Below are 27,001 nucleotides of genomic sequence, written 5' to 3' on the forward strand. Positions count from 1 at the left end.
GGAACAGACAGTAACACATCCATTTTTCCCAGAAAAGCAAGGAATGCTCAGCACTCTCCCCCCTGTCAGGCCAGGTTTGCTTTTGTAGAGGCTCCAGCAGGGAATCAGCACACTTGGTGTTTGTCTTCCTTTTCCATCCTCACGTGGGAGATGAGAGGAGATAGTTAGGCTTTCAAAATTCCTACATCCAAGAAATGCTGTGGAAAGCCTTAGAGGTTAGGAGGGTTACCATTTGTGTTTGGCTTTAGATAGGATGTTGGCTGTAACTGTTTATACAGCCACAATTCTTGCATCTTTTTCTTTCTTTTTTTTTTTTTTTAACAAGATCTCAGATCTTCTGAGAACAAATTGCAGTAATATGAAAACCTTACAGATTTCCTATAGGCATTCTTCTGAAACAGAAAAGAGATTAGAATTTGGAGTGGGAGTTTCTAATGTAAAAATGTCTAGTGTGATAAGAATTCTGAATTTTAAACCTGTAATGAGATAAAAATTCAAATTTCTGTCAGAATAGGCAGGGCCGTGCCTGTGTCTCAGCCTGAACATTTTGAATGTGAAATTTAAAATGCAATGCAATTATAAAGTAGCAACCAGTGAAGCAAATAATGGAATTCTTGGAATTCCATCTTCTTTATCTTTCTTTAGTTTGGTACAAATGCTGATTTCAAGGCAAATAATAAAAAGAAGCATGTAGAATCACATTCATACCTGTGCACTCACAGCTCAGGGTTGTGGCACTGGTGCTGAAGCAAAGTGGTTTCATGCCATATATATATATATATAATGTATATATATATGTAAACATATATATATGTTTACAAAGCCGTGTGTGTGTAAGATGGAAGCATTCTGTACCTTATTCTAAATTCAATCTGTACTGAAGGCAATGAGGTTCAAAACAAAACACGAACGTTTTCAGTGAGATGAAAAACAAGTTTGTTTGTTACTGCTGGAGGAACTAAAGTAATAACAAGGATGGTAAAAGTGGACCATTTTTAGTCAAATATAGTAATAATTATATTCTGCTACTGTAACTTGGAGAAACCTGAGAGCACCATGGAAAAGGGCTCTATATTGATCCTGTAGATGAAGCAATTACGCCTGTCAGCGACACCATTTTCCCAAAGCACGTAAGAAGTTAATGAAAAGCAAAGGACAGAATTTAATCCTCTCCTTCTGAGGTTGTACAGATGTATCTATCACCTTCAGTTAATCCAAAGGGAGAAAGCAAGCTACCAGGTAACAGCTGAATAATTTGGCAGCAGTTACAGTGAGAAATAGAGAGCAACAAATGAAATAATTACATTCCCTTCCATAAGACAAACAGCAATGCTACTGTAAATTAGGCTAATTTAGCTTGACGCTGCTTTGACTGCTTCTGTTGAGATGTTCATGGTGTCTGACAGTGAGCTGCACTGGCACACTGCACCTCAGTAGCAACACAGAAACAATCCCTGTCAAAATCCTGGTGCAAATTCCAGGCACAGAAGAATGGTGAGAGGATACGAGATGTCCACAGATTCCTGAGGGAACACCTGATTGTAAGACAGGTCAACTGAACCATTCATCTGAGGTGTGACAGCTGAGCACTTCACCAAAGCAGGACTGATGAGGGGGAGACCTGAGCAAAAGCTCACCTGGCCCAGCTCCAAGAGGCCTAGTATGTGGCACTAAGAGTGATTCCATTAATTACAGGTTGAGTGGTCATCAGGGGCTCTGAGAATGAGGGATGTGTAAGACTAAGACGTAACAATCACGTGTCTCAGCTGCATTTTAGTAACTACTGTGCTAATGCAGTGGAGTTGAAAGACCTGCAGTGTCTCAAAACCAAACAAACCCATGCAACCATCAGCTTTATTAGGAGTCTGTATCCATTTAATGTTCTGAACTATCTTATCAAGGGACAGGCTATGTAAGGTGTTCTTAACAAGACTATGCTTTTTATTTTTCCTTTGGATTAACTGCCTGTGTTGGACAACTGCTCCTCCTCTCTACCACTGAAGTAAAAATGATTTTGAAATGGAATAAGGCTTTCTAATTTAGACCCAAAGGAAACTGATTCTCTTTACAGCATCCCCAAATCTAGTAGTGCTCCAAAAGTGGAAAACAAACTCACCTTCAGCACCAAAAAAGAGCAGTAAAATTGATCTTCTGCAGCTAGCAAATAAACCTGAAACTCTGTCAAGAAAACAATTGCTGAGAAAGTCATGTCCTTGCTTGTGACCAACACAACAATATCAGGAGTGAAAAGTCCTCATCTCACAGGGGACTGGGCAAATGAATTAGTATCTGTGAAGCAATCAGAATTACTACCAAAAACCATGGCTGAAATAATTCTGTATTCTCAGTAGGTATGGTTCACATGCTGTTGAGAAGCTTTTGACCAGGCATTTAAAAAGAGTAACAAAATAGGATCCTTAAAAACTCCATCGCCAAAGGAGATGAAATCTCTCAAAAAATAGTGTGTTATTAGCTCTAAGTCTGGCAAGTGTAAATTCTAAGTAACCTAATATTCCTTCAATGTGACTTTAGATATTTGAAAACAAATAGAGGAAACAAGAGCAGAATTTCATATTTGCAACGACATGAGTCATCTGAAATATTTCAAACCACCATGTGGAATTTTGCCACATGAATTGATGAAATAAATGAGCCTCTGTCATCATACATGTGAGAGAGAACTCACTGAATCATACATTTTCCCATAGGAACTCAACATATCTGCTGCTAGAAAAGGAATAGAGATCAGCAGGACATTTGGGTTCTATTCTGAGCTTCACAGGCAGAGCAGGGATTTCCTGGTACTCCAGAGACTGATCCTCTTTGCCTTGTCCTTTCCATTTGCCTCTTTCCTGCTCCCATCTCCTCAGCCCAGCCCTGTTCTCTTCAACTCCCAAATCCCAGCCCCTGATCCTTATGTTTCTCGTGCCAGTTCTTGTTCCTTCCCCCAAACCTTTGGCCTTAACATCTTCTTTCACACAGGATAGGAAATTTCAGTCCCAAAATAAAGCTTGCTAAGACAAGAAGCAATTGTAAATAGGCTCCTGCAAAAAGCTTCTCTCCTGCTGCAGAACTTTAACAATCGAAGATGTTACCCCTACACACAAAATATGAAGACAGTTGTGTGGGAGAGTTAAAGAGGAAGAGTTATTGCTGCTATTGATATCTGAATCTCCTTGAATTATAAATTAGAATGAAAGTTCTCTGTGATGGCCAAGTGAGGGAAAGGATTCTGAGACAAGGCACACGAAAATATGTAAAAACTATTTATATAATTGTATCACAAATCAGTTTTTGATATTTTAAAAATACTCTTAGTAGGACTAAGTCTAAATTATTGGCCTAAGAGCTTGAACAAAATGAAGAAAATTAATAAGCTTCGGTGAGACTGGTGGGAAGAAGTTTTATTGTATTATTTGTTTACTGATATGTAGAAGTCAATGCTTCAAACCTGTTTTCTTAAGTCTTTTCCTTAAATCTTCAGTTTCAGACAAGGTAAACTCAAACTGTGATTGAAAATGACAATTCATTATGAGCCTGTGAATCTATAATTTTCTATTTTGTCTATTAATATAGAATAAATGCTGAAAAGATCAAACAACTTACATGTTTTATAAGTGCCTTCTCTGGTGGATACCTTGCTGAAACTTTCTGAAATAATAGGCCCATCATTTCTGACTGTCTTGTAATTGAGTACCTCAGTTTCACAATTATCCCCATAATTATCCCCTATGTACAGAACTACATCCTTGCTGGAATCCTGTCAAATTTGCATCCTCCTATTCAAGCAGAAATTGCACTACAACATATAATTTGTTTCTAAAATTACAAATGATTTTATTTTACAAGCAGGATAAATAAAAGCAAAGTCAAATGATTGAACATTGAGGTTTTTTTTGTAAGCAAGGACCTTACAATTTCTATGCCTTTTACTCAGAAGAGCAAAAAGAATTTTCCTCTCTGAAAAGGAAAAAGAAGTGAAAACTACTCCACAAAGACAAATTGCAGTCAAGACTGGCCAGGTTCATTGTTGAAAACTGTATTATCCACCCGATTATTCTATTTCTAGATAGGAGAATGTTAAAGGGTAAGAATTGTTAAAGTGAGTCATTATTCTGAAATATTTGCCAATTACAGAACATAAAACACCGTAGATAATGAGGGCCATTACACATATAAACACAAACTACTTATCAGAACTCCATCCTCACCTCAGAATTACCAGTGTCAACTTCCTACTTTGCTGTGTTTCACGGACTTTCCCTCTTCCTTAAAATTTTGCCTGAAGCTTCTTCTTACTTCCTCATTCTTGCTTTCTTCTTCATTATTTAGCTCTGTGAAGCAGAGACAGTATAAAAGCAAAATCTGTGCTATATATTGGCTGGAGCAATCAACTATAGAATAACATGTATGATTGACAGTTAAAATGATCAGAAAAATTGTTAGGCTCTGGAATGACATGAACACTCATGATGATACTTTATATCTGTGTCCACTTGCACAGAGAGGACCTCAAACTACAAACACTATTGCCCAGGGGTGTCAGACAGCTCCACTGCTGTCACAAATTCACAGAGTTCACCTCCCCAGTGCACAGGAGTGCCAAAGCAGACAGTCCTCTTTAGAATGCTCCTCACATCAGTCCTTCTTTTTTAGTCCTCTGAGTGACAGCATCTCATGTACTCCGAGTCTGTACCACTTCAAACTTCTGTTCCCCTTTCTGTTCTGAACCTCATGCTGTCATCTGCCTTTCTGAAGTGCCTACTACTCATGTGTGATAAAACATGTTGTCTGCACTAACTCTGCTGTCAGTTGAAGTTTTCACTCCTAATCAGAGCTAGTTATACCATCTTGGCATGACAATTTTCTTTAATTGCATAATTTGCCACCAGATTACTTTTGAGAGTAATTTATGCTGCTCTTTGCCTATTAATAATTAGATTATGCTCTTAAGGAAAAACTTGCCAGGTAGGTCTGAGGGTTGATGCTCATCTGACAGCTCTATTGGTAATTCCTAATTAATTTGCTGTTTATTAGAAGGTTGGCTGGTAGAAATGTGTCCCACAGCTGTTAATGAGAATGCTTGTTGTCAGCTTTTCTCAGTGGTCAGCACAGAGGCACAATTCACTATGACTTGTCTCTAAATAATGGCTAAATCAAAGTTTAGCTTCTCCCCCAAGCCCTCTTTGCTCTAAGCTGTATCAGCCAGGGGAACTCTTGTAATTTGCTGCAAAATTAAAGCAGCCCAGTTCTGCTGGCCAGTATAGGGGGGAGTCAGGACAAGTAAATAAGAAACTGTGTGCTTTTCACATGAATTGTAGTTTAGGTGGAGATTACAAATATTTTTAATGATTACAGAAAATGCTGCTGTTCTAATTACTACATGGACAACATACATATATTTATATTTCTTAGTTCATTGGTAAGGCTGGAAAACAGTTATAAGAAAGAAAAAGCCAGTGATGAAGTTCCATGGCACAAAGTATTTTGGGAAAGGGCTTTAAGTACAGCCAAAACAACCTCTTGGAAGCCACTAGCAGTGCCAGTGAACCAGCTGAAGATTTGCAGGAGAGTCTGGGTTGCAAGCATCTAAGAAAGCTGGCACATTTTATCAGACTCAGAGCTGGAGCTTCACTGTAGAAGAGACTCATATTCACAGGGACGATAATTCAGCACTCAGGGAACAGAAGTATCTTGTTGTGGACACAGTTCTGAAAGCTGCTGCTGAATTACCCAGATAATTTGGCTGTTACTGACACATATCCTGCAAAGGTCTTTGATCTGTGTTTTTCTGAAGGCTGGATGATCTCACTGTTAGGTTGAAACACACTCCTCACTCAGCAGAGAGAACTGCTGTAGGGATCTGCGTAGTAATGTAAATTGATATTGGTAATAGTGAAGAGAATGCAAGGGCAGCATATTTTATGAAGTCCAAACCACTGGCTCTTACTGGAAGAGGTCAGTGTTTTGTAATTGGAATGAAAAAGGAAGTTGATGTGATTTTCTTCTGACATAAAATATGATGCATGCCGTCCACTGGTCAGTGAAGAGCCTCCCACTCCTACTTCAAATCCTGTTTCTGAATGTCATCAAAAGAGAATGTTTTTTTATTTCAACCCTCCAGCAATGACATAGTTAACTCAGTCACTGAGGTAGATAACTCAAAGTTAGTTCTAATGTTTCATATAAATCTTTCCAAATAACTGGAACAACAGAGCACTCTAATTATTGTCACCCAATAATCACAGCAAGTACAAACTGATTGCATGATATAAATGAGTATACTGATTGTAAGAAAAAAAGATTTTGCCACTTCAGAACATTGCAGCCTTCTCTGAAACAAAATTTCATTAAGTTTGGAGGAAAAAATCCACCCTTACTCTAACTCTGACTCAGATCTGTCTTATTAAGTATGAGTGGAAGTTTGTGTAAGACTGAGCATAAAATTGTGATACCTAATTTTATTTGTTCCAAATCACTGCAGTAATAAGTCTGAGAGGAAAAGAGTTAGCTGAGTCCTGAATAATAGGAGAAAAATCTCCAAAAGTAAAATAACAATGTGAAATACAAAAATAACCGAGAATGTTCTGTGTCTCTTGACCACTTGATCTGAGAAAACACAGTTGAAAAGGTGTATTGAATGACTCCTGGAATCAACTCTCTCTGCCATGGTTGTTTAATTCTGGTATGAACAGAACCTTGGTGGAAACAAATTAAGGATAAGATAAGAAAAAAAAACACTCAGAGGGATAAAGAGAATCAGACAGAAAAACAAATATGAGAATTCAGGTTTTCAAAGAAAACAGTTATTAGCAACTGAACAAGGTACATGAAGACATTTCAAAGACTAATACCTATTAGACTGGAATTAGATGTTTCTCCATCCTGGGAAGTTGTAGGACTTAGATCTGTGTTTTGAACACAGTATTGGCAACCTCTCAAAGTCTTGAATCAGTCTCCAAACCCATGCCATTTACCACTGTACTTCTTGGTTTCAACCACACCACAAGCTCTTTAGCTGACTGGTGCATACACACTATCTGGCTAACCAACTGATGGCTTTGAGCTGAGATTCGTCCATCCTTCCCTCCTTAGACTCTCCTCAATCACAGAAAAACAGTCCCCATGTCACTGTGAGTCAAATGATCAGGAGATTGGTCTCTAGAAAAAAATAATCTCAAGTAACAGAAAATCCTAACATGTACTGACACTATTGACATATCATTTTCCTGTACACATTTCAAATAAGTCAATCCTCAATTTCATCATAAAACTAATTGATCTGATTATATCTGATTTCACCAGAACAACACAAGTGAGGAAGTTACAACTCTCACAAAATCTCATAGTTATCTAGCCTTTTTCTTTGATGATGTTCAATACCCATTGATCCCTCCTGGCCTCCCCTTTTCCAGAATCTCTGCACCAGCCACATCACTGTCATTCATCCTCTCACTTTGTGCAGAGCATTATTAAGTGCCGAACTTGTGTTTGAGGTACCTAAAGTCAAATTCTTAATTGTTCAAGCTTAACAGTTTAATAATTTGAATCTTCCCTGACTATTCATGTATACATCTAAATACTAGCAAGGCAAACCTGTAATTCAGCAGAAAGAGTCTGAGTAAATTTGCGTTCATTTCACTTGATGATAAGTCAGGGTTGATTTCACAAAATAAAACCAACCAAGCAACCAAAGAATATTTATACTTTTTAGCAAGCACAGTCTAATACAGGGGGACTGTAAGTAAGGTAAAGGCCAGTCTTCGCGAACGAAGAACCAGGGGAGGTCTTTACACCTTCCAGCCTGCGCATTGGATTTTTTAGGTGAGGCACAGTGTGCGCGGAACTGAGCCCACCCTTTAATCCTAAGGTTCATCTGCCGGGGCCAAGCACGCTTGGACGGTGGCAGCGAGGTCCTCAGGACGTAGATGGATTGCCTTACAGGGCTAAGGAGCTCCATCTGCCCAGGGAGTGGCCCCGACCGGGAATCGAACCCGAGCCTCGGCAGTGACAGCGCCGCGTCCTTAACCACTAGACCACCAGGGGGACTGTATGGAGTAGTGGAAGGGCTCAGTGTCAGGGCTCTAAGCAGCCACCAACAGGCCCTGACCAGCGGCATCTGGGTCCTCACCATATCCACACCCTCTGCCCATTGGTCCAGGAGCCATATTTTAGCTCAGCTGGGGCAGCCTGGCCTTCCCTAAGCTCAGTCCTGTCTCCTGCTCTCCTGGATTGCTTGTTGGTCCTCCTGAATGAACTTTAAACCTATGCTGCACATAACTTGCCTCCTGTCCTGTCTCCTGGATGGACTCAGTGTCTTGCCTGGCCGTGCTGAGAGTGCCCACTCACCCACCTGTCCACCTTCAGATCCTGCAGGACTGCAGCTCCCTAAGCTGTCATCACTCCTGGCTCTTGCTTTTGCCCAACAGCTGGAAGACATGACATTCCCACTTGCCTGGAGTTCATCTCAAGGCAAGACCTGAAATCAAAATGTGAAGTGCTAGCTGACTTAATGCAGTCTTATTAGTTCAAATCAAGCTCTATTGATGTTGCATGACTTGCCTTTCCCTCTAAAATGTGAACTCTTCCTTGAGGAGGTCACTTGTCTGGTAAAGCACTTGATCCAGGCTCTCCTGGATCTAGAGAGGAGACTGACTGAGCAGGGGGTAAGCATCCCACTGCTCTCCCAGAGGCTTTTTATTACCCTTTTTTTCCGTGAGCCAAATCACAAACAGAGAGTGCAGTGTATGTGTGTCTCTTGAGCTGAGATTTGCTTTCCCTTCCCTCAGGAGAGGCTCTTTCATACAGGTAACAGAATGACTGCTTGAGCCCCAATTTTTAAAGAAAAGTACCCTGAAATGCCCTCTGGAAAGAACAGGAGATTGATCTCTCAGAAACATTAAACTTTACGTGAAGCTTTTCCTCCAAGGGCTCCTGAGCATAACAGAGGTGTGGTGCCTCTCCATGACCTCCCTGCTTTGGCTGCCCCGAGACCCCACTGAGGCGATGGGTGTGAGGGCGGACTCCCGAAACCCCTGCTCGACGAGTGACCCGGCGCTGAAGTAACACCGAGCCCCAGCCTCTGAGGGGAGCAGATCGCGCACACGGCTCCTTCCCGCCATTCCCTCCCCTCAGGGCTCGGCCGGCTCCCGCCGCTCCCGCCTTGTGGCGACCCCCGGGGAGGAGGGAAGTGGGCGCGGCGGTTCCCGCCGCCAGCGCAGCCCCCTGCCCGCCCAGCTCCGCCCGCCACAGCCGCCTCTCGCCTCTCCTCGCCTCTCCTCGCCTTCCCTCCCGCCCGGGCGCCGCCGAGCCGAGGCGCCGGGCGGGCAGCGGCACCATGAGCGCCGAGTGCAGCAGTTACCTCAACGCCGACAAGGTGCTGGTGAGCGGGTTCAGCTGCCCGCGGGCGGGCGGCGACGCCCGCGCCGTGTTCTGCTGCGGCTTCCAGGACGTCAAGTACTGCTGCGATGACCCCCACAGCTTCTTCCCCTACGAGCACAGCTACATGTGGTGGCTCAGGTAGGGGCGCGGCGGTGCCCTGCCCCGGGGGGAGGCTCCGGGCGGGCTGGTGAGATGTTTGTTAGCCGGGCGCTTTCAAGCTGCCCTTGTCCCGCCGAGAGTAGCGGGAGAGCGGCATCTTCAGCCCGGAGAGACTTCTGCTTGTGCCAGGGTAGTTTCTGAAGGAAACAACTCGTGGTCTTCGTAAAGGAAGCGCTGGGAAACGCTCGGTGCCTCTGGATAGAGCATCCCGAGTGTCCCCCGCCCTTCGGGTGTGAGGGGAACAGCGGTCCCGGGGCTCGAGCGCGTAAGGTGCTGAGGGCATAAAGTTCCCAACGACTTTAGCTACTTTTCCCTGTGTGGTAAGGTCAAGCAATACGTAACTTTCCACTTGGAAGGTGACAGATAATCAGCCCGGTGCTCTCCTGGGGCAGTGCGAGGGTCCGCCTGGCTCTGGCTGTATCCCCAGCAGAGAGGAGAGCTGCACACAGCCAGCCCGGCTGCTCCCTGGTTCCCCTCGGGCTCCTCAGCATCCAGGCTGGCTGTGTCAGGATCTTAGTCCACCTCTGCATGGTGCTCTCACTGTGTTTCTTATGGACTTGATACCCTTGATTTGGTCTAATCCCTTTCAGGGCTTGCTTATACCCTCTGCTTCTGCAGCCCTGGTGGCAGCCTGCTGTTTGAAGATACAGCCTTTTATCTGTTTTATACTGTTCCTACTAGTTTTCTGGAGTGCTCTCTACTATTAGTATTGTGAGATTCGGTGATCAGCAATTGCATGTTCACTGTATGCATGATGTTTAAAATTTTGTGAGCATTTGGTGCATCAGTTCCCAGCTTTCACCTCTCTGAGCTGAACAGCCTTGGTCCTTTTGGATTATCATTGGGGCAGGTGCTGCGTCCGATGGATGGTTTTAGTTGCATCTCTTCCATACCGTTTTTCACTCCACAGTGCTGGAGTTACATGCTCAAGATGTGGGTATGGCAAGGTTCTACAGAGTGCCAAAATGCTGCCTCCAGCCTTGCTCTCAAAATTCTTCCTCTTGGCCAGCTTTTTGTTGATGTCTTTGGCTGCCTGTTCACATTGACTCCGTGATTTCAGTGAGCTGTCACTGATAACTGTAAAACTTTCCTTGAGTTCAGAACTGCCAATTCTGAGTTCATTGCAGTGTAGGCTTGGTTTTGCTTATACATTGTACTGTTTATATGTTATGTTATGTACACCGAAACTCGTCCACAATATTTTTGCCTGCTCACTCAGTTTTCCTCAAGTCTTTTAGCATTCCTTGCCCTCATGGCATTTGATCACTTGCCCGACTTAGGATCATCAGAAACTCAGATGTCATTCCTCACAAGGTCATAGATGAAGATGCTGAAGAAAAGTCAGTCTCAGTGACTTCTGTTTATATTGAAAAGAGCCCCCCTAGCCTTGTGCTTTGCTCCTTATTTTAAGCAGCCTTAACTCTGTAACAAAACCTCTCTCTAAGCCCATGTCGGTTCAGTCTTTTCAGCCACACCTTCAGTGAGGGGCTTGATCAAAAGGTTTTTTGAGATATCTAACTCTGTCCACTGGGTTCCTCCACCCGTCTGTCTATTGACACCTCACAGACTCCAGCAGGTTAACAAGGCAGTGTTTTCCCCTGGTAGAAATGCTGACTCTTTCATTAAAGATTTTATGTCAGAAAGCTGCAAGTGCCAGCAGCTTCCTGTGGGCAGAGCGTGGTAAGGAGGGGGATGGGAGCAGTGGCTTTGCCATCAAAGGACCTGTCCCTCATAGTCAGGTAAGGTGAGGGCGGGGGCATCATGGCCTGGCAATGATAGCCAGGCTCAGATTCAGCGCTCAGCACCCTGACACTGTGTTTACCTCTGGACTTGGTGATTTTTTTTTTCCTTCACCTTTCTGTCTTGCAAGGGGTGGGATTCAGGTCTGCAGTTCCTGGGTTCCCCTCTAGAGCCCTGTTTTAGGTTGGAGTTGCACTCCCAGGCTGCCAGGCCTTGTGTGATGATGGGATGCACACCCTGGCCAGCAGTTTTGCACTGTCACACGTGAATTCCTTCAGGGATCATGAATGAATGAATGAATGCTGTCCAGTACTGTGGGCTTATACATGTAATTTTTCTAATATTTAACGTATTATTATTTAAGATCTACTTTGTCTGGTACAAGGAGTGGATTGAATATGGGGATCTCCCAACCATCCACCACTGTGACTGACACAGAATTACTCAGCTTCTCTGATGTGAGAAGACATCTCCAGGTGTCCTTTTTTACACTTATCACATACTGTTTTGATGTTATATGATATTTTTGCATAGTCTGATGTTTTGATCACAGTAAACCTTCTCAAGATGGCAGAACTACTGAAAGATGAAGTTTAAAAGGTTTTGCTCTTGCATGTGGCTGATATGCTGCAGTGAAGGCTATTAAAGCTTGATCTTTTCCAAAAGTACTTCCAAGAACTGAATCCCATGAGAGGCTTTAATGAAGCACCTCTCTGAAGGGCCTGCCTTCACAAATTTCTAACGTCTGAGAATTGACTTCTTAGCCTCCACCTAGGTCAGAAATTTGGGCCCAAACTTTGAAACCTGGAGATGGAACATACTGACGAAGAGAATGGAAACTCTGATAGGGGAATTGTTTCAGGTTTTGCTTTACTCCAGATCTTTAGGTTCCTTTTCCTAAATCTTTCCTTGATTCCCCCCATGAATTTGAAAGCAGTGACTGAGTGCACCACAAGCGGTAGATGATATCTCAGGGATTGTTTCAGTTTCCAGGTGGAATTTCAGGAAACTATTGCATATTCCTTCTGTGTTTCTCCTGCTGTGGGAGAGGCATTGCCAGAGCACTTTGTAGGCAGCTCTGACAGAAGCAGGTGATGGAGAAGCCAGCAGCCTGGGCAAGCTGAAGCCAGTCACTAGCAGGACTATGCTATTCCTTTTTTTTGGTGCCAAATCTCTACTGCCTGCACTGTGTTTAGAACCAGACACTGCCCAGTCCTTTGGCAACATGGAACCTTCTTTTCCCATTCCACTCCTGCAAAAACTGTGCTGTTTGACAATACATCCTAACACCCTCTGTACTGGGAGCTGTTGGACAATCAGAAATAACAGACTTTTGAGCAAGTCTGACACATTTCATATTTTCACCAGAATTTATGATATTTAATGAATATTATTCTTTCTTGCTTAAATTTTTTCTTTTTTTTTTTTTTCCTGGTATTTAAAATCAAATAATATGGTATCTTTTTTGAAACAACAGAACCCAGATGCTAAAAAAGTCTGGTGAGCAAAACACTGAGCTCAGCCTCCAGAGCTGTGTGCTGTGCATGTACATGCAGTCATCACATCTGCCTTGCCTCCCAAGCTGAGTGGAAGGGGAGAAATGCTGAACTTGTAGTATTTGTACCGAACTGCTGCAGGTAAATTCAGCCTTTTTGTCTCTCATTCTTTTAAAAGATTTTTAGAATTTTTTTTGGTCACTCCTCAGTTAAGTTTTATTTTGCAAATTTAATGGCATCTTTCAGTATCAAATAGAATTGTAGTCTCCATTCCAAAGCTGTATCTTTTTTGTTTCATATAATAATATATATTTGATTAAAAGTTTGTCAGGCCACATAGAGATGTTATTCAAAATGCTTTATAAATTAATATCTTGACCTAATGCTGAGGCCAAGCTTTGCTTGGCTGTGCAGATCTCCAGGAGTCTGTTTTGGCTTTCCAAAATAGTAAGTCTTTTGTTCCTCTATGCCCACTCTTCCAGTCCCCTGAGTATATTTATCTGTTTGCTTTGCAAATACTACAGCCAACACGTCACTGCAACAGTGGCATTAGGAACATTTGATTCACTGGGATCCAGATGACTCATGAGCTTCCTTTTAGTGTACCAGTGGGCAACACTTCATCTGCTTAGCCAATTTTAAAGCTGTCTGGCTGTTCTTGGTGTGGATGGACTAATTTTATTGACTAAAAATAACCATAGGGGTGTGGTGCTGAGCATCCACTGACAGAAACGTCGATGAGCCACCAAGCAGCTCCCTGGCCAGCAGCTTGGGGAGCCCTGGGGAGGCTGCTGGCAAGTGGAGCCCCGGATGTGCCACTTGGTGTGAATGTGTTGGTGAAATTTGTGGTGTGGAAAGTCACTTGGGAGAGTTCTGTTTGGATCTTCTACCAAACTTAGCGTTGCTGAGGTTCAAAGCATTGAGCAAATACTGCCAGGCCTTGGATGCCATTTTTTGCTGGATCATTGGTTTGGGGTTGGGTGGTTTGTCAGTGCAGAGGTTTTCACTTGCTAATGAGGCCATAGCTGTGGGCAAGAGGGGCTTTGAGTTTGTTTGTTGAGTGTCTCTGCTGTCAGGAGACTGATCTTGAAGATGTGGACTGATCTTGCCATGTGGACTGCTGAGAGCTTCAGGCGACTCATGTTTAGATAAAGGCTGGAAAATGGCAAAATGCTTTTAGCAAGGACTAAGGCTTGTTTCTGATAACAGCTTTAACTGCTAAAATAGAAAGGAAAAGATCCTGGTTAAGAAACATCAGTGTTCAGAGCTGTGGAAAACATTCAATTCTTCTGAATTAAATAAATTAAGAAATAACCACCCCAAACTTTAACCCAAAATTAATCTGAGGAACTTAACCACACCTTCTAAGTGGGTTGATGGCTTCAGAGCTTTGACAGCAGTTTGGCATTGAAACACTGTGTTTAAAAAGAGTAAGTACAAATTGAATCCTGATTTCTGATTCATTTAGGAAATGGAATCCAGAGTGTCTGTTTGGTTTTGTGAGGCCAGAACCCAGCTGAGATCTCTGACTGTATGGTCATGCTCAGGTTCCATATTAAGCACAATATTGCTTGCCTGCAAATTTTGTTTGAGCCAAAAAACAAGAAGGAAAAATGTGCCTGCTATGTGCATATATGCACAAGCACATAATGACACCCTTGTTCGTGCAGATGGTAAACACCATGACAAATCTGCAGAAGGGTAGAGCTGTTCTTCCCACAACCAGTCATTGCACTGATAACAACTTATTTTAGTTATGCTAAAGTGGAACTGAATGTGGCACAGACCTCATTAATGAATCTGACCGATAACTCCCGAAAACTGCGTGGTAAAGTCATTCTGATATCTGCTCTTGTCATCCTGCTGGTTTTAACAGTTCCTCCTGTGGACAAATCTGTCTGCTGGTGCCGTGGGAGCTCACGGAGAAGCTTTGCAGTAGGTTGAATGTAAAATTCATAAAAACATCCCAGGGCACAGTTCTTCTCATCTCCCTGCAAGGCCACAGTAGAGTTGACTTCTCACCGACAGCAGTGATATATAAAGGCATTTTTCTGACTAGAGGATGGAGCTGGTAGAATTCAAGAACATTCATTTATCTTCTCTCCTTTTGACATCTGTCCAAAATTGTAAATAGAGCAGCAATAGAAGGATTCTCAATCCTCAGACCCTTCATCTGTGACCAGAAGTCTGCTGTTTAATTTCACCAGAAGTCAGGCACTTTGGCGTGAACTGTGGAATAGAGGACTGGAACACTGAAGGCATCAAAAGGCCCAGGAGAGGATAGGAAATGATAGCTAGGCTGTGTTGTACTGGGGCCTTTATTTCATCGTGAGCATTTTATATTAGGAAAAGACTTGAAAAGAAGGGTTGGAAATCAGGAGAGATTTCTGTATATACAAATACTGTCTCACTATGTGTCTGTGGGAAATGGATAAAGTTACTTTTATCCTGCAGGAGTAGTATCTTGATAAAATTACTGTATGTTTGGCCTGAGGAATTAAGTTCCTACTTCTTTGAGCCTTTGATATTGTGTGTAAACTAATTCAGCTTTAGTTTTCCTTTTACCATGACAAAGATCATGGGAGAATTTCACTGGTCCTGACTGGAGATTTATTTCATTAACACACAGGCACACCAGTGATCACAGGACTCTGCCCTGCTCTCTAGAGCTGCTCACAGAATTGTGTAACATGGCTTGCATGGGTTTTATACTATAAAAATGGCTTTTCAGACTGGAAATACAGCTTGAATAGTCATGTTGTTTGAGCTGCCTGGAGTCCCAGAATCCCTCTCTGTGTGTGTGTACGATATTATGCTTTTCTAGGAATATGCACTGCACTGAAGAGCTTTTTGATTTCTGATGTTGGTTACTGCGTGACGTTACTTCTGATTTTCATCAGCACACTTTCAATCAGACTCAGCAGTGGTATGCACAGGGAACAGGAAATGTCACCAAGGGCCAGATGTTCAACTCCTGTACAGTGACACTGACCCTTCTGAGGGCAATGAAATAACTGCATTTGTGCAGTTTAAGTGCTGAGCTCTAAACTTCTGTTTACAGGAAAATACACGGTCAGTCCCATGCCTGAGTACAAGTAAACTCCAGACATCATCCTGACCATTGCTTAATGGGTATCCCAGGCTGTTGGTACACTTCATTTCTTTGTTTTTCTCTCCTAGTGTTGGAGCACTCGTGGGCCTGTCGATAGCAGCAGTGGTGCTCTTTGCTTTCATCATCACTGTGTGTGTTCTCTGTTATCTGTTTATCAGCACCAAGCCACGCAGCAAACTCGATACTGGTTTAAGCTTGCAGATGGCAGGTAAGACCTGTTGTTTTTGATTGCATAATCACCTGCAGAGGAAAAGTTTTATTCTGTCTTTAAGTGGATGTAGAGGAGTCAAACTGTGTGTATTTTCTTTCTGATGGGAATCTCAAGATGTAATCGAGCTGTCCTGCTGCTTTACCTCCTGTGTGAAACCTGGACTAAACTCAAAGCATTTAACACAAGCTTAGTTTGTGTTTAACACAAGCTTTTACTTAGTTAGGCATTGGATGTTGAACAAGTTGAAAAAGGGGAATAATTCTTGGAAAAAAGTCCCTTCACCTGCAATTTTTTAAAATTTTTTAGTTTTAAAATGCTTCTCCCCCTCCGTGGCGGTAAATGACCAATGAGTTACTGTAATTTAGCCTATTAAACAGCAGTAAGCCCCCTTCTGAGTGTCTAGTTAACACAGTCCACTTCATATCAAGCTTCCTATGTGTTATTTTGTTCTCCAGAGGATGCAGGTCTTGGTCTAAAAGTAGTTCTTTGGGCCACCAGGAACTGCAGATCCTGCCTTTGGAGCTGTGTAAGCTGAGCGAGCCGCTGAAACGAAAGTCACACATTCAGCAAACTGCTACTAATCTGCAAATTGAAAACTTCACACTTGTCCTGGAGAGAGAGTGGAAATAAGACCTGCTACCTAGAACAGCCTAAATAAACTCTTGGGTGGGATGAACAAACCGCTCTGGTGCTCCAAGATCGTTGTGTTCTAATTATAGACTGCCATTATGCTTTTCAACGTGTTGCTGTTCAGCTTCTTCCCTCCGGTTTTCCTGCTATGGCATCAGCTCCTAATCCACTGCCAGGACAGCCGTGCTGTTCTCCTCATGCCTTGTGTTTTTGTGCCAGACGTGTTTGGCACGTGGGGAGCTGGGAAGGAGTGGGGGGCTGTTGCAGCGCTGCTGCCACACCATTCCATCTTTGCATTCCGAGTTGGACCCTGCTGCAAACCCGCATCCTGCTTGGGCATTAGAGAGATTCCTCTCTTCCTGTCGTGAGGTGAACAGCAGCCCAAGCTCCCCCACCGATGACCCAGCGTTCCTGCAGGCATCCCATCTCACGATTCCAAGTGTTAGGAGCCCAGGAAACTGGGAAATCTTTGCCTTTTCCCAGCCACCTCCTGTGTGCTTTGGGGCTTTGTTCAGGCTCCATTGCTTTGGATTTAAACACTGCTTTGGCTTTGCTCTCGTCCTGTGTTTCTCACTTCTATTATTCTGCTTCTTTGGCTGCTCTGAATGACAATTATTTCTCATCTAAACCCTGATAGCTTTAGCTGTTCATGAGATGGGCTGCTGGAAATTGAAAGCCAGTTGCTTTGCCTGTGGAAAAGCTGAAGGATTTCACTGACAAGCCTGAGTGCTCGTCATCATCATCCTTGGGCTTCTTTTGCATGGGTTGTGCAGGGTCTGAGTGTCTGAGGACATGAGTGGTTTGCTGCTTTCAGACTTGGGGAACAATGAAAACAACCTCTCTCCTCCTCTTCCAGTTCTTCTGAGATCTGAGCATAATCATATCTAGACAATAAAAATGAATTAAAAAATTAAAGCAGTTTTTAGAAGGTTCAGGAAACTGCAGGACTGGGGACCAGGAGTTTTATTTGAGCTCAGTTCAACCCAGCTTTTTCTAAACTGGCATAATCTTACCTTTAGGTGAAGGCTGTGTGACACATGAGGTGTTGTGCAACATCTGTATCCCTGGAGCATTCACACAGCATTCCTTTCTGAAGGCAGTATTGTTTGTTGTGTTCAACTTCATGCATAATACATCAGCTCAGAGAGAGCTTTGTACTTCATCAAACATACAATTGATTATTGTATGCCTTTCCTACCTCATGGAATAGTTAAAGTTGGTCATTGTTCTGTGGGCTCATCCAAGATGCCCTGAAGGAAGAAGTGGAATAGTTGAAATTTTACAGAAATAGTTTCAAGATTGATCATAAATCTAACAATATGTGAATATATGAAGCCTTTATTAAAGTTACTGATTCTGCAAAAGGCAGATCAACTGGAATTTGCCTCTGTTTAGCCTTGGACAAATGATCTTCACTAGCACCAGCAGAGATATTACAGATTAGGTTCCTGAGTTAATTAAGGATGTTTTAGCCCTAGCAAAAATTAACATTTTAATCTGAACACTGAATTTCAAGCAAAATGAGCTCAGTCACTGGTCTAGAGAAGGAAAAAGCGCTTAAATTCTAGTGGAGTTACACAGTTCTATTTGTAGTATCATAGTGCAGAGTGCAGAGTTGACCCCTAATATGCAAGACAGTCTGTAGGGACATCAGGAACCAGAAGACCTTTGTCCTTTTACTTACATTACCTCTAAAAACCGGCTCTCTGACCCAGGAATTGAGCCATGCTTTTTGAGACCAAGGCTACTCAAATCCTTGGAGCATGCTTTCTCTTAGCACAGTGAACTTGCTGCTTGATTATACAAGTTGCTCTTTAAGCTCTTTCTGAGGGAAAGGATTTTTCCCTGAACTCATTTTTCGATGTTTCTGTTTCTCCCACCTGAAGGCTGGGAAACTGTAATGGTGGTAGAAAAAGGTCCCAAAGAAATCCCAGCCCTGAGCATGCAAACGTTCTGGATTTATCCAAGGTAAAAGGGAGTTTGGCCATATGCTTTGTTCTTCTAACCGAAAACTTCTCTTTGTTCAGAAGGTTTGTCCCCTTCAAAATGCAGGGAACTAAGAAGTCAGAAGATGGCAAGTGTTTTGTTAAGGCTGAGTGAACAGTGCTGGAACATCCCCTCAGTGCTGGAGATTAGGAGGGCCGAGGAAACATTGCCTGATTGTCAGGAGAGGAGGTGAACGGGCAGAAAAGGAGGAATCCAAAGGCACAAATGCTCAGCTCTGGGAAAAGATGCCCATCTGCTTCCCTTGGGCAGGCAGCTGATGAGAGAGGAGGAATCATCTCTGCTGGCCCCTTGGGATGGGCTTTGCCAGCAGAGGCATAAAAGGTAGACAGGGACTCTCCACCTTGGTGACCTGAAGTTTTTAAACACGTTTTCTGAGTTGCCCCTGTATTTGTTCCAGATGTGGGCAGAGCTCTGAGGGGAGGTGAGGTGTTCCACACCACTGCAAAGCAAGCATTGCAGATTGTGTTTTATGAGGGTTACTGACACTTTCCCTTCAAGCTTAGCCCAGGAAGACCTCTGTAATGCATTCAGTCAGACAGCAGGGGCCTTTGGGTTGGAGTGTGAAGAGAACTGTGGCCTTGTAAATTAATCAGAAGTGCTGGGAAAAATGTGCTTTAATAGAACTTATTAATTTCTTGTTCTTGCAAAGCCGTGACATCGCAGTATGCAAAAGTTCATGGTTTCATTTCATTAAAAACTCAGCTTGAAAAGTAGCCAGATGACCTTCCTGTCCCCATTTCTCTCCTTAATTAAAGATTCCTCATGAGGCATGATTCAAATATTTGAGATATTCGGATATTTTGATAAAAAGGCACTGAACTCTCACACATTCCCCTTCTTAACTTTAGTAGAATTATCTGAGGATTGGTTCTGAAAGCAGGTACCTGCTGTCTGAATTCAGACACACTGCTTGGCTTTTGGAGTGTGCACTGATAACTTTGATTTCCATGTTTATCAGTAATGGAAACTGTATGGTCTTCGTGTAGCAAGCCTTAAATTTTCCCCAGTCAGGCTACTTTTATCTTTGCCAATCATCTGCCTCAGATTTGTGTATGGGGAAAAACCAGCCAAATGGGCTCAACTATTAAAAAAAAAATAATATAACTGTTTTGGAGCTGGGAATTCCAATTTAGTGGAGGGAACATCATTAGGAGAGATTAAATTTGGAAATGTTTTTATTGGACTCCTTAGCTTTTAAATTTCCCAAACCTTGTAGCAGTGAGTTTTTTGCAGCTCATTAAGAGTCAGGTTTTTTTACTGCAAAGATACCTATAACTGGTGTAGGCTTCAAAAATCAGGGGCCTTCCTCTATAACTGAGTAGGAATTTTTCTTTCTTTCTATTTTTTTCTTTTTTTACTCTCTGGGTTTGTTTTTTATCACAACTGAAATAACTCACATAGTTGGTGTCAACTAAGATCTTGGCTTAAATCCCATTTTGACATCTTTGAAACCAAACTGCAGCTTGTTCAATTCAAACAAAATGAATTTCAACTTTCCAAACACCTCAAACCCAAATAATTCCTTTGCCCAATTTGCTTTGTGTCAGGTGTTTGTTTTTTTTAAAAAAAAAATACTCGAATTCTCGACTTTTCTTTCCTTTTGGATTCTGAGAACTTGTGTTTTTTAATACCTTCCCCATACACTTTCTTGGACACAAGTACCCTGCCCTGTTCAGTTTATCTTTTTCATTCTCTTTGCTCTTTGTGTTGGCCCAAACAGTGGAAAAGTGGAAAATGAGGTCCAAGACAGTGTTGGGCTGGAGGGTATTGGGAAATATAGGGAAACTTGGCTTGGGAGGAAGATTGATGAGCTCCCTAAGGAGACTTAGGTGAGAGAAGGGAGTAGGGAGAGGTTTGGAGCTGGTAGATAACAGAGAAAACTGCAAGCACCTAAATGTGCCAGGAACATGTGGAAAAGGGTTGGGATGAACAGAGTTGAGAGCAGGGAGGCAAGGATTCCAGGGGGGATGGAGAAAGTCTTGGAGGGCCAGGGAGTGGAGCAGTGACTGTGGGGGGGCTGGAGAGCAGGGTCAGGCTGCTTGGGGACGTGGAGAGGGAGCCTGGAGGATGAGAAGCAACTGGAGATTGAGAGCAGTGAAAGTGAGAGGAGGGACTCAAAGTATGACCTGTTGTTCATGGGTATGGGGATTAGCATGGGAAGCACAGTAGCAGGAAATTAGGGTGACAAACACAATGAGGAAAGTGGGAAAGGAATGACAGAATGAATACGAGGTAAGAAAGAAAATAAATTGAGTTCAAAGTGTGGTCAGGAAGGTCTGTCCAGAGCTTTGCTTTCCCAGGTGTCAGCAGGTATCAGTGAAACCACCGGCAGAGCATCCTCCTCCTCCCTCCCTGCAGGGATCCGCTGCAGGGCTGCCTTTAGTTCTTCTGAGCAGCTGGGCAAACTCCAGTTATCTGCACTGAATCCAAAGATTCCAGCCATTCTGCTCCAAGCAGGTGTGTGGATCAGTTAGCCAGTGGAATTTTAATAAATGTAACCTCTGAAGTTGAGCTCTGAAAAACACTTGAACGCTACTAAACTTCAAAAGCAAAAGCTCCAAAGATGAGAGTTGCCAGAATCACAGATTTTCTGGGCAACTAGTGCCATGCCTCACAAAAAATAGCTTTATTTGCTCCTATCAAACATGGGCAACACTTCTTTCATGCAGAGAAGCCTCCACACACACACACACAGTGCTTTGGGCTCGCTGGGTGGAAGGTGCAGTGAAGGCAGTGGTGACTGATCATGTTTGGAGAGGAATGAAAATCTGAGATTTCTGATTTAGTTTCTTGAATATGGGATTTTTTTCCCCCTCCAATTTCTTGGAGCAGACACTCTGATTCCCTGCTTTAAGTCCTACTTATACCACAGTGCTGCTACCCTAAACTGCTCTTCCCTTTGATGTTTATTCCTTTTTAACACAAGTATGTTAATAATTGCAGCCTCCTGGAGGCTCAGAAATGGAAAGTGGAGTGGTTTTGATCTATCCTCTAAAAATTGTAGAAGATTCCAGGAACTGTGTTTTTTCTAGTGCAGTGGGCACATCTCTGTATTACTACTTGAAACTAAAAGAAGAGTAATGCTGTTAGTTCTATTGAAAATGCTTTTGTTTTACAGACAGTGAGACCAGAGGGAGTTCAGTATGTTAAAAAACAGAGGCACTGGATGGATTCTACCAATGCTGTAAAGAAAATAGGTACTGTGAGAACATTTATTTTCATCTTACTCTCTTGTATTTGTATATTCTTTACTCTGTTTTATATGGATTTCATGAAATGCCACGATTCTTCCTTTTTAACTTTCTGAAAAGCACTGGCAACTGTCTCTGATTTATTTCCACACTGCCCTGATGCTGCCCTTGCACAGGGATGTATCTGCAGGGACTTGGACAGAGTCCTTCCACAGACAAATCTCTTCCTGATTTACTGGTACATGAATACTCCATCATGGTTATGTGCCAGGGAAGATTTTATTCCCCTTATGCTGTCTTTGTCTTTTCCCTGATGCTGTCCTGGATGCACCAGAGCTTATGAAGGAGGCAGACACTGGAACTTATTCAGAAGAGTTTCTTTAGTGATGATTTGCTAGAAAGTCTCCTGTGTGACAAAGGGTGAGAGCAGGGAAGTGTCTGCTGGGCATTTTAGTCATACTTGGCTTCTGGGAGATGCCACCTGTGAGTGCTGAGTCAAGTCTGACAGAACTGGAGAGGGTTATCTTGAAAGAAACTTGATTTTGATGCTGAAATCCTGTTTAAAGGTCAAACTGCCTATGACACAGACCAGGCAAAATAATATTTAAAATGTATGCCAGTGCAGACGAGTTGTACTTCAGACTTAAGAGGAATTTATCAGTGATACAGAGGACTTCAGGTGGCATGAAAACATGCATTTTACCTTCTGCAAGGGGTGAAAGCTCCTGGCTAGGCAGGCACAGAGTGTGAGAACAGCTGCGGATCAGCAGTGTCTGTCACAGGAAAAATAAGTGGTCCCCTTTGCTCAGCAGTTGTTCTCAGATGAGCAGGAAAGGGAATGTGTCGAGAGTTCCCTGGTTCATGTATTTTCTCTTGTAGCCTTAAAAAGAGCCTCCCTGTGCATCCCAAGTGCCAGTGCACCTTCCTCAGGGCTCTTTATGGGCACAGCAGGTTGCTTTGGGCTGCTGGGCCTCAAAAAAATACTTCAGCGTAACAAAACTCATTTCAAAACTCCCAGCCACCTCCACACATTTTATTTTTTTTTTCTGCTGTTGCAAATGAAATGGCTTGTGGGAGAAAAATGCCATGGGAAGACTAAAATGGATCCTGCAGTCAGAAAACCGTCTGTAGTGAGAAAATCCAAAAATATCCGAGGCAGGTGCCAAGTACTGAGACGAGCTGAGGTCTGGGAATGTGGCATTGCTTTCTGAGGGCCACGAGCCTCTCGTTTCCTCCTGCTTCTGCTCACCTGCCTTCCACTGGGGCAGAGAGGCTCCTGTTCAGGGGGTGCCCTGAAGTGCAGCCTGCAAACCACTGCTGCTTCAGGGAGAGAGAAACAGGGAGAGAATGAAAGGCCACCTGCAAAGGACTTCTGTAGGGTTTGAATGCATGCATTAGATAAAGACAAAAAAATGTAGAAGCCTTTTTTCTGTGCATGAATTACCCAACTCTTTGTGTTGGCAAAATGAGGCTGGCATTACTGTGAAGACTCAAAATACTTGAGGCCCCATTTGGAGGTGAATCCAGAAAAACTACCGTCCTTAGCCTGTGAGCCTTTTCTTCCTGATCCACAGTGGAAGAGCTGGGAACTTTATGTGAAAAGGAGAAGGGAGGCAAGGATCTTCTCTGAACCTCAGCAGATAATATGGTTAAGTGTTGGTAGAAATTCCAGGTCTCTAGTGGTTTTTCGTCCTCTGCTTTTCGCCTCTGCTGGTTGCAGATTCCGTGCCCTCACCTGTCACTGGGAGCAGTGGCTCTGCGGTGCTGAGCCAGAGACTCCATCAGTGGCTGCACACTTTCTACTGCTGTGAGAAAGCTACAGGTGCCAATTAGATTTGATTTATCATGCAGAATTCCTCTGCCAAATTCACTGGGTTTTAATTAGGAACAGGACCCCTGACAACTGGTGTGGTTCAACACGCAGTTCAAGCTTGTTTGTGTGTTCTTTTCCAGCAAAAGGGCAAACACAGCTTTTAGCTTCAAAATGGGAGAGGAACTAGGCAGCTGGAGGCATTGCTTCTAACTTAGATTGATATCATATTACATTATTAAACAATTGAGTTATGCACAAGAAAAATGTGACACAGATTTCATGAAGACAAATCACGACAAACCAGTGTAATTTCTCTCTTTGTCAAGGTAATTTTGCCCATCAGATAAGTGGGAACAAGTGGCTGTGACTACAGATCTTTATGAAAATGCAGTCAAAGAGAAGTTTTCGGTGACTCATTCTCAAACACATTTTTGGAGGGAAGAAAGATGTCTCGGTGCTCTATCCCGGTTCAATAGTAAGAGCTTGGCTGAAGGACTAAGGAGGAAATGTATAAAATTGATGAATGACACCACCCTGGGAAGGGTTGCAAGACTCTGGGGAAAAACTACTTTTCAGAATTATCTCAGTGCCCCGGAGAAGTGTTCTGAGATTAAAAAGGTGAGATGCAATAAAAAGCAAATTCTGTAGTTAAAAAGGAGAAATCAAATCCTCAAATATACCTAAAGGAGTTGACCAAGTACTAAAGAAATGCTTCCTAATGTCCAGTTTACACCTCCCCTGATGCAGCTTTGAACCATTCCCATGCACTCTATCGCTGGATACCAGGAAGAAGAGATCACAGAATCACAGCACCATTTGGGTTGGAAGGGACTTGAAGCTCATTTCATTCCAGCCCCCTGCCATGGGCAGGGACACCTTCCACCAGGCCAGGTTGCTCCAACCCCATCCAGCCTGGCCTCGAACACTTCAGGGATGGGGCAGCCAGAGTTTCTCTGGGCAGCCTGTGCCAGGAACTCACCAGTGCCTGCCACATTCCCCTCAGGAAGCTGGAGAGAGGTGACCCCTCAGCATCCTTGTCTCTGAACTAGACAAGTCCAGAGTCCTCAACCACTGCTCACAGGACATCCTTCCAGCCATCCTTCCAACCCTTTCTCCAGCTTTGTTGCCCTCCACTGGATGCTTTTGAGTACCTTAACGTTCTTAACTTGTGGAACCCAGAACTGCCCTCTGTATTCAGAGTGAGTCTCCCCAAAGCTAAATCCAGTGGGGTAATCCTCTGTCCTGACCGGTGGGTTATTTGGGGTTTATCATACCCCAGGCTGGGCTTTGCTCTCTTGGTTCATCCTGAGCCTGCAGTCACCAGATGGCAATGCTGGGGAGGGGACAAATCTGTGTTTATGTGTATGTCTCATGTTTTCATTTAAGTTGGTCAGGAATGCATAACCATCCTCAGAGCTTTAAGCAGAAAAAATCCAGAATCTGCAAAAGGCATCACTGATAATTCAGATAAGCATCATTCCTCTCAATGAACCAGTACTGAAGTGATGTTCTTTGCTGGTTAGGATGCTGTTTGCTGCCAGTTGCCATCTGCCTTGAATCCAAAATTTCATGCTTCAAAACTCCTGTCAGTAGCTGATTTAGCTGAAATTTTCCAGCCAGACTTCAGTGCATGTCCATTTTTTTGCATATCCAGAAGAGCATTTGCTTCTAAACCCATCTGTACCAGCAGCTGTTGTGCTTCACCTCAGAATCAATCCTCCTTTAATGAACAGTAGAGTAATTTATCTGTAAAAAAATTTCTGCAGTGTAGTTTGGAATATGTTCTGGTATCTTTCAGAATTAAAGGCACACGTTGCAAGTATGTCTGTCATTAAAAAGAAACTAAATGTGTGGTTTAGTGTAGGTATTAGTGATGCATTTTCCATAGAAATGTTAGATGAATGACTGTGTCTGCTAAACCTTTTTTGTTTTGTTTTAGCCTCATTTTGCCTTGAGCCTTTGTCACAGGCAGGGGGAGATCCTCACTTGCACAGCAGAGGAGCATCAGCAGAGCTCCCCATCCACATACACCCCCAGAGGAGGCATTTAGTGTTCCATAGCTGTAGTAGTGCCCTCCAGAGGTGTTCTTCACATCATAAAGGTTAGGAATATAAAGACACACTTGGAAAGAAGTAATGCCAGTGAAATGGATTGAGCTCTGTGGTTTGCTCTGTGGTTTTTTTTTTTTTTTTGCAAGATCTTCTTATCAACTCTGCTAAGCAGCAGAGGAAGAAACTCTTCCCCTCTTCAGTCTAATTCTGAACTCTGATTGGTATTTTGCAGGTACAGAGCTGCATCCTTCACAAGGCCCCCACCAGAACAAGCTGCTGCCAAAGCCAAGTGGCTTCCAGAGATTTCCTAAGCTGCAAGGATGGACTGTGACTGGGAGGCATGAGAACCTGACTCACTCTTCCAGAGGTGTTTGCTGGCTGTTACAGCTTCTGTGGATAACCAGAGGCCAACCTGAAGCTGTGCCTGCATATGTTTGTGTATGGTTCTGTACTCAGAAATAGTATGTTTTGATTTGCACATTCCAGCTGCTGCTGTCAGTCATTTACATGCAAGTCGTTGTGTTTACCCCGTGCAGTCCCAGTGAGATGACACAGTTGTCCAGCAGAGCAGAATTTGGCACACCGTGATGACCAAGCTTTGTTTGAAGCCTTCCCTGGGTGCCACCCTAATGTGGTGTCTTCATGTCCTGACCATGGTTGTCTTTAGTGCAGTGTGACTGTTGGGTGCACAGACCAATGTGAAAGCAGTACCTCAATAAAATCTGCCACTTGTGGTGTATTTTTCTTAACTGATCATTTCCCCCCCACCCCCCATTTTCTCCTCAGAAGATTCTCGTGAATCTGGCAATTATTTCGACAGGAGAATTTTCCAACAAAAGGTGAAGTTAATAAAGAGTGAATTTTTGTAGAGAAGTTCTGGTTTTAACAGTGGTTTTAACTGGAAGCATTATACACTGAAATGAACTGAACTAAACATCCACAATTGTTTTGCAGATCCTGCATCAAAATATGTTGGAATATTTCTTGTGAAGCAAACATAAACATTTTCAAGTAGTATTTCAATTTGGAGCACTAATTTGTGAAGTGTTGCACTCCTTCAGGTAATCAAAGAGCTCTAATTGCACATTTTATTTCCCCAGAAATCTCAGAACAACCAAGACAGTCTTAACTGTCATATTTGAGTTTTCAAGTCTTTCAGGCTCTCAGTCCTGAAATGATGACCTTTAATGATAATGATTTCTTTTTATCT

At 43.1% G+C, this 27,001-nt stretch overlaps 1 protein-coding gene across 1 annotated transcript; it reads left to right on the top strand.

Moving 5' to 3' along the window:
* Positions 1-9,281: 9,281 nt before the first annotated feature.
* Positions 9,282-26,540, top strand: SHISAL2A (shisa like 2A). Its single transcript, XM_027894934.1, has 3 exons — positions 9,282-9,519; positions 15,957-16,096; positions 26,024-26,540. The coding sequence occupies exons 1-3, from the start codon at positions 9,338-9,340 to the stop codon at positions 26,251-26,253; spliced, it is 552 nt and encodes a 183-aa protein (XP_027750735.1). The 5' UTR covers positions 9,282-9,337; the 3' UTR covers positions 26,254-26,540.
* The last annotated feature ends 461 nt before the right edge of the window (positions 26,541-27,001 follow it).

This window comes from Empidonax traillii, unplaced genomic scaffold (genome assembly GCF_003031625.1).
Source record: "Empidonax traillii isolate 1590-97213 ecotype Southwest subspecies unplaced genomic scaffold, ASM303162v1 scaffold15:size5535645, whole genome shotgun sequence".
Classification (NCBI taxonomy): domain Eukaryota; kingdom Metazoa; phylum Chordata; class Aves; order Passeriformes; family Tyrannidae; genus Empidonax; species Empidonax traillii.